The sequence below is a fragment of the Oncorhynchus keta genome, unplaced genomic scaffold (genome assembly GCF_023373465.1).
Source record: "Oncorhynchus keta strain PuntledgeMale-10-30-2019 unplaced genomic scaffold, Oket_V2 Un_contig_15411_pilon_pilon, whole genome shotgun sequence".
In the NCBI taxonomy this organism is placed as follows: domain Eukaryota; kingdom Metazoa; phylum Chordata; class Actinopteri; order Salmoniformes; family Salmonidae; genus Oncorhynchus; species Oncorhynchus keta.
This window is the reverse complement of record NW_026279302.1, coordinates 5001-17670: the sequence shown is the minus strand read 5'-3', so window position 1 is coordinate 17670 and position 12670 is coordinate 5001. Positions and strand designations below refer to the sequence as shown.

Below are 12670 nucleotides of genomic sequence, written 5' to 3'. Positions count from 1 at the left end.
AGTGATATATTATGGGGACACCTCTACATTATCACACTTCCTCCAGTGGTATATTATGGGGACACCTCTACATTATCACACTTCCTCCAGTGATATATTATGGGGACACCTCTACATTATCACACTTCCTCCAGTGGTATATTATGGGGACACCTCTACATTATCACACTTCCTCCAGTGATATATTATGGGACAATTTCTACATTATCACACTTCCTCCAGTGGATATTATGAGACAATTTCTTACATTACTCGTCACTTCCTCTCCAGTGATATATTATGGGGACACTCTACACATCACACTCTCCAGTGATATATTATGGGGACACTCACATTATCACACTTCAGTGATATATTAGGGGACACCTCTACATTATCACACTTCTCCAGTGATATATTATGGGGACACTCTACATTATCACACTCTCCAGTGGTATATTATGGGGGACACTCTACATTATCACACTTCCTCCAGTGATATATTATGGGGGACAATTCTCTACATTATCACACTTCCTCCAGTGGTATATTATGGGGACACTCTACATTATCACTCTCTCCAGCATATACAGGGGGACACCTCTACATTATCACACTTCCTCCAGTGGTATATTATGGGGGACACCTCTCACATTATCACATCTCCTCCAGTGATATATTATAGGGACACCTCTACATTATCACACTTCCTCCAGTGATATATTATGGGGACACCTCTACATTATCACACTTCCTCCAGTGATATATTATGGGGGACACTTACATTATCACACTTCTCCAGTGATATTATGGGACACCTCTACATTATCACACTTCCTCCAGTGATATATTATGGGGACACCTCTACATTATCACACTTCCTCCAGTGATATTTTATGGGGACACCTCTACATTATCACACTTCAGTAATATATTATGGGGACACCTCTCTACATTATCACACTTCCTCCAGTGATATATTATGGGGACACCTCTACATTATCACACTTCCTCCAGTGATATATTATGGGGACACCTCTACATTTATCACTTCCTCCAGTGATATATTATGGGGGACACCTCTACATTATCACACTTCCTCCAGTGATATATTATGGGGGACACCTCTACATTATCACACTTCCTCCAGTGGTATATTATGGGGGGACACCTCTACATTATCACATCTCCTCCAGTGATATATTATGGGGGACACCTCTACATTATCACACTTCCTCCAGTGGTATATTATGGGGACACCTCTACATTATCACACTTCCTCCAGTGATATATTATGAGGGACACCTCTACATTATCACACTTCCTCCAGTGGTATATTATGGGGGACACCTCTACATTATCACACTTCCTCCAGTGGTATATTATGGGGACACCTCTACATTATCACTTCCTCCAGTGATATGTTATGGGGACACCTCTACATTATCACACTTCAGTGATATATTATGGGGGCACCTCTACATTATCACACTTCCTCCAGTGATATATTATGGGGGACACCTCTACATTATCACACTTCAGTGATATATTATGGGGACACCTCTACATTATCACACTTCCCCCAGTGATATATTATGGGGGACACCTCTACATTATCACACTTCCTCCAGTGGTATTTTATGGGGACACCTCTACATTATCACACTTCAGTGATATATTATGGGGACACCTCTACATTATCACACTTCCTCCAGTGATATATTATGGGGACACCTCTACATTATCACACTTCAGTGATATATTATGGGGACACCTCTACATTATCACACTTCCTCCAGTGATATATTATGGGGGACACCTCTACATTATCACACTTCAGTGATATATTATGGGGACACCTCTACATTATCACACTTCCTCCAGTGGTATATTATGGGGACACCTCTACATTATCACACTTCCTCCAGTGATATATTATGGGGGACACCTCTACATTATCACACTTCCTCCAGTGATATATTATGGGGGACACCTCACATTATCACACTTCCTCCAGTGGTATATTATGGGGACACTCTACATTATCTCTCATTACCACTTCTCGCCTCTCTCTCTCTCTCCTCTCTCTCTCGCCTCTCTCTCTCTCGCCTCTCTCTCGCCGCCTCTCTCTCATCTCGCTCTTCTTCTATCCGTGGCGCTCGCTCTCTTCGCTTCTCTCGCTCTTCTCTTCGCCGCTCTCGCCTTCGCTCTTTCTTCGCTCTCTCGCTCTCGCTTCGCCTTCTCGCCTCGCTCGCCTAAAGCCTATCTTCGCCACGCTCTCTCTCTCCACTTTCTCTCCACTAATCTCCAAAAAATAATTTCTCCACTCTCTCTCCACTCCTCTCTCTCTCTCCACTCTCTCTCTCCACTCTCTACTCTCTCCACTCTCTCTCTCTCTCCACTCTCTACTCTCTCTCTCCACTCTCTCTCTCTCTCTCCACTCTCTCTCTCTCCACTCCACTCTCTCTCTCTCTCCACACTCTCTCTCTCTCCACACTCTCTCTCTTCCACACTTTCTCTCTCTCTCTCTTCCACTTTCTCTCCACTCTCTTCTTCGCTCCACTCTCTCTCGCTCCACACTCTTCTCGCTCCACACTTCTCTCTCTCCACTCTCTTCTCCTCACTCTCTCTCTCTCCACTCTCTCTCTCTTTTTTACACACACGCACTCAGACAAGTGAAAAGACTTTGGCAGAGGGCCTTTCACATTGAAGTTGAATCTGAGTCTGGGGGTCATTTCTCTGAAGCACGTTATGCTCTGCCAGTAACATTTCAAATGGAAATTCACTCATACATTATTTAACATGCATGTGTGTGCCAACAGCCCTGTTCAGGACAGCGGTGCAGAAACCGGGCCCCAGCCAGAGCTCCACGCAGGGGCAGGTCTCAGGAGAGACTGGCCCCATCCAGAGAACCCTTGAGCAGCCTGACCCAGCAGACACCCAGGCGACCCATAATGATCCAGGCAAGAGATTAATATCAACCCTCCTCCGAAGTCTTCTGCCCCTTCCTCTGCCCCTTCCCCTGCCCCTTCCCTCTGCCCCTTCCCCCTCTGCCCTTCCCCTCTGCCCCTTCCCCCTCTGCCCTTCTCCTCTGCCCCTTCCCCCTGCCCCTTCCCCTCTGCCCCTTCCCCCTCTGCCCCTTCCCCTCTTCCCCTTCCCCTCTGCCCCTTCCCTCTGCCCTCTTCCCCCTCTGCCCCTTCCTCTGCCCCCTTTCCCCTCTGCCCTTTCCCCTCTGCCCCTTCCCCCTCTGCCCCCTTCCCCCTCTGCCCCTTCCCCTCTGCCCCTTCCCCCCTCTGCCCCTTCCCCTCTGCCCCTTCCCCTCTGCCCCTTCCCCTCTGCCCTTCCCCTCTGCCCCTTCCCCTCTGCCCCTTCTCCTCTGCCCCTTCCTCTGCCCCTTCCCCCTCTGCCCCTTCCCCCTCTGCCCCTTCTCCTCTGCCCCTTCCTCTGCCCCTTCTCCTTCTGCCCCTTCCCCCTGCCCTTCCCCTCTGCCCCTTCCCCTCTGCCCCTTCCCCCTCTGCCCCTTCCCCCTCTGCCCCTTCCCCCTCTGCCCCTTCCCCCTCTGCCCTTCCCCTCTGCCCCTTCCCCCCTCTGCCCTTCCTCTGCCCCTTCCCCTCTGCTCCTCTGACTTGCCTAGTTAAATAAAGGTTAAAAATATTAATATATAGATATATCTCTAATGCTATGTGTGTGAATATGATGATTGTAACATGCAGTTGTCCTTCCCCTCCTGTCCTGTAGGTGTCAGTGTCCAACAGAAAAAACCTCTCCAACGAGAAGTTCATGCTGAACATGCTCTACGCCAATAACTCCTCGGGGTCTTCAGTCGACCGGCCGTCAGGCACCGAGGAGAGCCTCTCCGGAGAGCCAGAGGACCACAGAGGGCTGGACAGGGCTGGTAGCAGTGTGAAGGAACGTCTATCTAGCCTCCTCAAGGTAGGAATTCAAAGTGTTTTTTTATATCAATGTTCTGACTTTATTGAACAGAGAGAGGAAGACAGTGGGGATCTGTTCTGACTTTATTGAACAGAGAGAGGAAGACAGTGGTGATCTGTTCTGACTTTATTGAACAGAGAGAGGAATACAGTGGGGATCTGTTCTGACTTTATTGAACAGAGAGAGAGAGGAAGACAGTGGGGATCTGTTCTGACTTTATTGAACAGAGAGAGGATGACAGTGGGGATCTGTTCTGACTTTATTGAACAAATAGAGAGAGGAAGACAGTGGGGATCAGTTCTGACTTTATTGAACAAATAGAGAGAGGAAGACAGTGGTGATCTGTTCTGACTTTATTGAACAGAGAGAGAGAGGAAGACAGTGGGGATCTGTTCTGACTTTATTGAACAGAGGGATAAAGACAGTGGGGATCTGTTCTGATTGTATTGAACAAATAGAGAGAGGAAGACAGTGGTGATCTGTTCTGACTTAATTGAACAAATAGAGAGAGGAAGACAGTGGGGATCTGTTCTGACTTTATTGAACAGAGAGAGAGAGGAAGACAGTGGGGATCTGTTCTGACTTTATTGAACAAATAGAGAGAGATGACAGTGGGACTGGAACACCACCCTTGGACTGGAACACCACCCTGGGACTGGAACACCACCCTGGGACTGGAACACCACCCTGGGACTGGTACACCACCCTAGGCCACATGGTAGAGACTGGAATCCAGTCAGCATGTGTTCATCTCTAACTCTGCTATAGATCAGTCGGCATGTGTTCAGTGTAACTCTGCTATAGCAGAGTTAGAGATGAACACATGCAGACTGATCTATAGCAAGTTACAGCTGAACATGCTGACTGATCTATAGCAGAGTTAAAGAGCTGAACACATGCTGACTGATCTATAGCAGAGTTACACAGCTGAACACATGCTGACTGATCTATAGCAGAGTTACACAGCTGAACACATGCTGACTGATCTATAGCAGAGTTACACAGCTGAACACATGCTGACTGATCTATAGCAGAGTTACACAGCTGAACACATGCTGACTGATCTATAGCAGAGTTAGAGAGGAACACATGCTGACTGATCTATAGCAGAGTTAGAGATGAACACATGCTGACTGATCTATAGCAGAGTTAGAGAGGAACACAATGCTGACTGATCTATAGCAGAGTTACACAGCTGAACACATGCTGACTGATCTATAGCAGAGTTAGAGAGGAACACATGCTGACTGATCTATAGCAGAGTTAGAGATGAACACATGCTGACTGATCTATAGCAGAGTTACACAGCTGAACACATGCTGACTGATCTATAGCAGAGTTACACAGCTGAACACATGCTGACTGATCTATAGCAGAGTTACACAGCTGAACACATGCTGACTGATCTATAGCAGAGTTAGAGATGAACACATGCTGACTGATCTATAGCAGAGTTAGAGATGAACACATGCTGACTGATCTATAGCAGAGTTAGAGATGAACACATGCTGACTGATCTATAGCAGAGTTACACAGCTGAACACATGCTGACTGATCTATAGCAGAGTTACACAGCTGAACACATGCTGACTGATCTATAGCAGAGTTACACAGCTGAACACATGCTGACTGATCTATAGCAGAGTTACACAGCTGAACACATGCTGACTGATCTATAGCAGAGTTACACAGCTGAACACATGCTGACTGATCTATAGCAGAGTTACACAGCTGAACACATGCTGACTGATCTATAGCAGAGTTACACAGCTGAACACATGCTGACTGATCTATAGCAGAGTTACACAGCTGAACACATGCCGACTGATCTATAGCAGAGTTAGAGATGAACACATGCTGACTGATCTATAGCAGAGTTACACAGCTGAACACATGCCGACTGATCTATAGCAGAGTTAAAGAGCTGAACACATGCTGACTGATCTATAGCAGAGTTAGAGAGGAACACATGCTGACTGATCTATAGCAGAGTTAGAGAGGAACACATGCTGACTGATCTATAGCAGAGTTACACAGCTGAACACATGCTGACTGATCTATAGCAGAGTTACACAGCTGAACACATGCTGACTGATCTATAGCAGAGTTACACAGCTGAACACATGCTGACTGATCTATAGCAGAGTTACACAGCTGAACACATGCTGACTGATCTATAGCAGAGTTACACAGCTGAACACATGCTGACTGATCTATAGCAGAGTTACACAGCTGAACACATGCTGACTGATCTATAGCAGAGTTAGAGATGAACACATGCTGACTGATCTATAGCAGAGTTACACAGCTGAACACATGCTGACTGATCTATAGCAGAGTTACACAGCTGAACACATGCTGACTGATCTATAGCAGAGTTACACAGCTGAACACATGCTGACTGATCTATAGCAGAGTTACACAGCTAAACACATGCTGACTGATCTATAGCAGAGTTACACAGCTGAACACATGCTGACTGATCTATAGCAGAGTTACACAGCTGAACACATGCTGACTGATCTATAGCAGAGTTACACAGCTGAACACATGCCGACTGATCTATAGCAGAGTTAGAGATGAACACATAATAATATAATAATAATATATGCCATTTAGCAGACGCTTTATCCAAAGCGACTTACTGACTGATCTATAGCAGAGTTACACAGCTGAACACATGCCGACTGATCTATAGCAGAGTTAAAGAGCTGAACACATGCTGACTGATCTATAGCAGAGTTAGAGATGAACACATGCTGACTGATCTATAGCAGAGTTACACAGCTGAACACATGCTGACTGATCTATAGCAGAGTTACACAGCTGAACACATGCTGACTGATCTATAGCAGAGTTACACAGCTGAACACATGCTGACTGATCTATAGCAGAGTTACACAGCTGAACACATGCCGACTGATCTATAGCAGAGTTAAAGAGCTGAACACATGCTGACTGATCTATAGCAGAGTTACACAGCTGAACACATGCTGACTGATCTATAGCAGAGTTACACAGCTGAACACATGCTGACTGATGTATAGCAGAGTTAGAGATGAACACATGCTGACTGATCTATAGCAGAGTTAGAGATGAACACATGCTGACTGATCTATAGCAGAGTTAGAGATGAACACATGCTGACTGATCTATAGCAGAGTTACAGCTGAACACATGCTGACTGATCTATAGCAGAGTTACAGCTGAACACATGCTGACTGATCTATAGCAGAGTTACACAGCTGAACACATGCTGACTGATCTATAGCAGAGTTACACAGCTGAACACATGCTGACTGATCTATAGCAGAGTTACACAGCTGAACACATGCCGACTGATCTATAGCAGAGTTAAAGAGCTGAACACATGCTGACTGATCTATAGCAGAGTTACACAGCTGAACACATGCTGACTGATCTATAGCAGAGTTACACAGCTGAACACATGCTGACTGATGTATAGCAGAGTTAGAGATGAACACATGCTGACTGATCTATAGCAGAGTTAGAGATGAACACATGCTGACTGATCTATAGCAGAGTTAGAGATGAACACATGCTGACTGATCTATAGCAGAGTTACAGCTGAACACATGCTGACTGATCTATAGCAGAGTTACAGCTGAACACATGCTGACTGATCTATAGCAGAGTTACACAGCTGAACACATGCTGACTGATCTATAGCAGAGTTACACAGCTGAACACATGCTGACTGATCTATAGCAGAGTTAGAGAGGAACACATGCTGACTGATCTATAGCAGAGTTACACAGTGTTCATTTGAATTGAAATGCATTACTGATCTGTTCCCCCAGGCCCAGCAGGCCCAGCAGGCCCAGCCTCTACCCAGCGAGGACAGCAGTTCCCGGAGGGCAGAGCTGCAGGGTCTGGGTGGCAGTGCCCAGGCTGCGCGGGCCAGGCTGGCAGAGGAGCAGCAGCACAGGCGTGTCCGTCCGCAGTACAGCATCGACGCAGAGACCCACTCCCGAAACCTGGAGAAAACCCAGATGACCCCACTGGCCAGGGACAGACAGACGGACGCCTGGGACCAGCTCCAACCCAGCTCCAAAGCCCTGAAGATTAAAGACCTGGACTTCTCCGACCTCATGGAGGAGGAGGATATAGATGTTCTGGACGTGGACGTCTTCGGGACGTGGGTGTTGGTCGGCCCAGTGGTGGTGGTAGTGGCATCCCACCTCCTCCTCCACCTATTCCTGGACTAGCCTCCGCTCCTCCTCCTCCTCCTCCTCCCCCGGGGCTCCGTTTATGAGTATCCCTCCTCCACCTCCTCCCCACCGGGTGGAGGTCTCTGCTCCCCTCCACCACCACCTCCTCCTGGAGCTCCCCTTCCTCCTCCTCCTCCCAGACTCCAGACCCGGCCTTTGCCAAGAAGAGGAAGACGGTCAAGTTGTTCTGGAAGGAACTCAAACAGTCAGACAGTCCCAGGAAGTGTAAATTCGGACGCGGGACGGTGTGGGCGTCGCTGGATAAGGTCACCGTGGATACGGCCAAGCTGGAACACCTGTTTGAGTCCAAGGCCAAGGAGCTACCCGTGGCTCTAAAGGTGAGGCGTTACATCAGCTCGGAAATCACAAGATCAGATTCCATGTGTTTTGTTGCTGTTTACACATGAAGGAAAATATCAGATAATTGGCAAAAGATCTGAATTGGACTGTCTGTGTAAACTATGTTAAGCTGTCTCAAGTATTTCAAACCAGGAATGAAGTCAAATAAATATTAACAGTTATCTCTGTTAATGATTTGACTGGTGACTTGACGAGGTGACTTGACGAGGTGACTTGACGAGGTGACTTGACGAGGTGACTTGACTGGGTGACTTGACGGGGTGACTTGACTGGGTGACTTGACTGGGTGACTTGACGGGGTGACTTGACGGGGTGACTTGACGAGGTGACTTGAATCTTTCTCTGTTCGTCCCTGCAGAAAGGATCAGAAGTGAAGAAAGCAGAGATTCTGGTGTTGACTCTAAGAGGAGTAACAGCATCAACATCGGCATGACCGTACTACCAGCTGTCCACGCCATCAGGACCGCCATCCTCAACTTTGACGAGTTCGCCATCAACAAGGAGGGCATCGAGGTGATACTGTCTTTCTACCACCGGGTGGCGATGTTACCCTTTGGAATCACTGTTGAATAGGATCTGTAGGTGCTGTTTACACCACAGGACCAGTGCACTCTGACATTGAACATCGGTGACCTGCATAGGGTTCAGGAGGAGAAGTCCACTATTTCTCTCGTGTGGTTGAATGAATGTTTACTGTCAACGATGTTTACCTGAACATCACTCTGTTAGCACCTTCTATTGTGTTATAACAACATGTCTACTACTCACACTTTCTTAGTCCTCTGATTTTCCTTTCACTGGTGGTACAAAGCCATGCCTCTAGTCCTCTGTTCCAGTCATCTCTCTCTCTCTCTCTCCTCTTCTCTCCTCTAGAAACACCATGCCTCCAGTCCTCTGTTCCAGTCATCTCTCTCTCTAGAAACACCATGCCTCCAGTCCTCTGTTCCAGTCATCCCCTCTCTCACCATGCCTCTCTCTTCCCCCTCTAGAAACACCATGCCTCCAGTCCTCTGTTCCAGTCATCCCCCTCTCTCTCTCTCTCTCTCTCTCTCTCTTCCCCTCTAGAAACACCATGCCTCTAGTCCTCTGTTCCAGTCATCCCCCTCTCTCTCTCTCTCTTCCCCTCTAGAAACATCATGCCTCTAGTCCTCTGTTCCAGTCATCCCCCTCTCTCCCTCTCTCTCTCTCCCCTCTAGAAACACCATGCCTCCAGTCCTCTGTTCCAGTCATCCCCTCTCTCTCTCTCTCTCTCTTCCCCTCTAGAAACACCATGCCTCTAGTCCTCTGTTCCAGTCATCCCCCTCTCTCCTCTCTCTCTCTTCTCCCTCTAGAAACATCATGCCTCTAGTCCTCTGTTCCAGTCATCCCTCTCTCTCCCTCTCTCTCTCTCTCTCTCTCTCTCTCTTCTCCTCTAGAAACACCATGCCTCCAGTCCTCTGTTCCAGTCATCCCCCTCTCTCTCTTCCCCCTCTAGAAACATCATGCCTCCTCCTCTAACTCCAGTCATCTGTTGTCTTGTAGAAAATCCTGACGATGACTCCTTCGGAGGAGGAGAAGCAGAAGATCCAGGAGGCTCAGCTGGCCAACCCGGACGTCCCCCTGGGCTCAGCAGAACAGTTCCTCCTCACCCTGTCCTCCATCAGCGGCCTCAGCGCTCGACTACAGCTCTGGGCCTTCAAACTCAACTATGAAACCCTGGAGAAGGTAGGATCGGGGGGGTGCAGTCTGTTCTGCTCTCATTATGGAATAGTCCTCGTGCCTCCTGCAGAAACTGATCTAGGACCAGGCTAGTGTTCTGCTAGTCTCTACACAGCTGTACATCATCTTCACGCTCTTCCTGTCATCTGTCATCATGCGCTGTAGGAACCAGGACTATCCAACACCTCCCCAGGTGAACAGCGTTAGTCAGTGTGTCGGACAGGCAGCTCAACAGCAGCTGAATATTGTCCTCGTGGGTTTATGGGTGGGATGAGGAGAGAGAATATGAACGGTCTGCCCAGGATCGGCAGATTCTGTTCGGACACACACACACACACACACACGCACACACGCACACACGCACACACGCACACACGAGCCACTCTTCGTCTCTGTACAGGAGATAGCTGAGCCTCTTTCGTCTCTGTACAGGAGATAGCTGAGCCTCTCTTCGTCTCTGTACAGGAGATAGCTGAGCCTCTCTTCGTCTCTGTACAGGAGATAGCTGAGCCTCTCTTCGTCTCTGTACAGGAGATAGCTGAGCCTCTCTTTGTCTCTGTACAGGAGATAGCGGAGCCTCTCTTTGTCTCTGTACAGGAGATGGCTGAGCCACTCTTCTCTGTACAGGAGATAGCTGAGCCTCTCTTCGTCTCTGTAGAGGAGATAGCTGAGCCTCTCTTCGTCTCTGTAGAGGAGATAGCTGAGCCTCTCTTCGTCTCTGTAGAGGAGATAGCTGAGCCTCTCTTCGTCTCTGTACAGGAGATAGCTGAGCCTCTCTTTGTCTCTGTACAGGAGATAGCTGAGCCTCTCTTCGTCTCTGTACAGGAGATAGCTGAGCCTCTCTTCGTCTCTGAATGTTGTTCTTCTCTTTGTCTCTGTACAGGAGATAGCTGAGCCTCTCTTCGTCTCTGTACAGGAGATAGCTGAGCCTCTCTTCGTCTCTGTACAGGAGATAGCTGAGCCTCTCTTCGTCTCTGTACAGGAGATAGCTGAGCCTCTCTTCGTCTCTGTACAGGAGATAGCTGAGCCTCTCTTCGTCTCTGTACAGGAGATAGCTGAGCCTCTCTTCGTCTCTGTACAGGAGATAGCGGAGCCTCTGTCTCTGTACAGGAGATAGCTGAGCCTCTCTTCGTCTCTGAATGTTGTTCTTCTCTTTGTCTCTGTACAGGAGATAGCGGAGCCTCTCTTCGACCTGAAACTAGGCATGGAGCAGCTCGCCAAAAACAAAACCTTTAAGCGCATCCTAGCAACGCTTTTGGCCATTGGAAACTTCCTCAACAGTACCAGTGTAAGTGTGTTATTCTTTTCTACGTCCCAAATAGAGACCCTGTTTCCTGTATAGGGCACTACTGTTGACCAGGGCCTATAGGGTTGTATAGGGCACTACTGTTGACCAGAGCCCATAGGGCTGTATAGGGCACTACTGTTGACCAGAGCCCATAGGGCTGTATAGGGCACTACTGTTGACCAGAGCCCATAGGGCTGTATAGGGCACTACTGTTGACCAGGGCCCATAGGGCTGTATAGGGCACTACTGTTGACCAGGGCCCATAGGGCTGTATAGGGCACTACTGTTGACCAGGGCCCATAGGGCTGTATAGGGCACTACTGTTGACCAGGGCCCATAGGGCTGTATAGGGCACTACTGTTGACCAGAGCCCATAGGGCTGTATAGGGCACTACTGTTGACCAGAGCCCATAGGGCTGTATAGGGCACTACTGTTGACCAGAGCCCATAGGGCTGTATAGGGCACTACTGTTGACCAGAGCCCATAGGGCTGTATAGGGCACTACTGTTGACCAGGGCCCATAGGTTACTACTGTTGAGCAGGGCCCATAGGGCTGTATAGGGCACCAGGGCCCATAGGGCTGTATAGGGCACTACTGTTGACCAGGGCCCATAGGGCTGTATAGGGCACTACTGTTGACCAGGGCCCATAGGGCACTACTGTTGACCAGAGCCCATAGGGCTGTATAGGGCACTACTGTTGACCAGAGCCCATAGGGCTGTATAGACCAGGGCCCATAGGGTTGTATAGGGCACTACTGTTGACCAGGGCCCATAGGGCTGTATAGGGCACTACTGTTGACCAGGGCCCATAGGGCTGTATAGGGCACTACTGTTGACCAGGGCCCATAGGGCTGTATAGGGGACTACTGTTGACCAGGGCCCATAGGGCTGTATAGGGGACTACTGTTGACCAGGGCCCATAGGGCTGTATAGGGCACCCAGGGCCCATAGGGCTGTATAGGGCACTACTGTTGACCAGGGCCCATAGGGCTGTATAGGGGACTACTGTTGACCAGGGCCTATAGGGCCGTATAGGGCACTACTGTTGACCAGGGCCCATAGGGCCGTATAGGGACTACTGTTGACCAGGGCCCATATGGCTGTATAGGGGACTACTGTACCAGGGGACTACTGTTGACCAGGGCCCATAGGGCTGTATAGGGCACTACTGTTGACC

The 12670-nt window shown here is 48.8% G+C and overlaps 1 protein-coding gene and 1 pseudogene across 1 annotated transcript; both read left to right on the top strand.

Annotated features, from left to right (window-relative positions):
* Window positions 1-2801: 2801 nt before the first annotated feature.
* LOC127918972 (FH1/FH2 domain-containing protein 3-like) lies at window positions 2802-8273 on the top strand (the record flags this gene model as incomplete). Its single annotated transcript, XM_052502281.1, has 3 exons — window positions 2802-2923; window positions 3718-3912; window positions 7692-8273. Coding segments are annotated over 3 exons (767 nt in total), but the record flags the coding sequence as incomplete, so codon positions are not given.
* LOC127918971 (FH1/FH2 domain-containing protein 3-like) overlaps window positions 8210-12670 on the top strand; it is an 8949-nt pseudogene continuing 4488 nt past the window's right edge.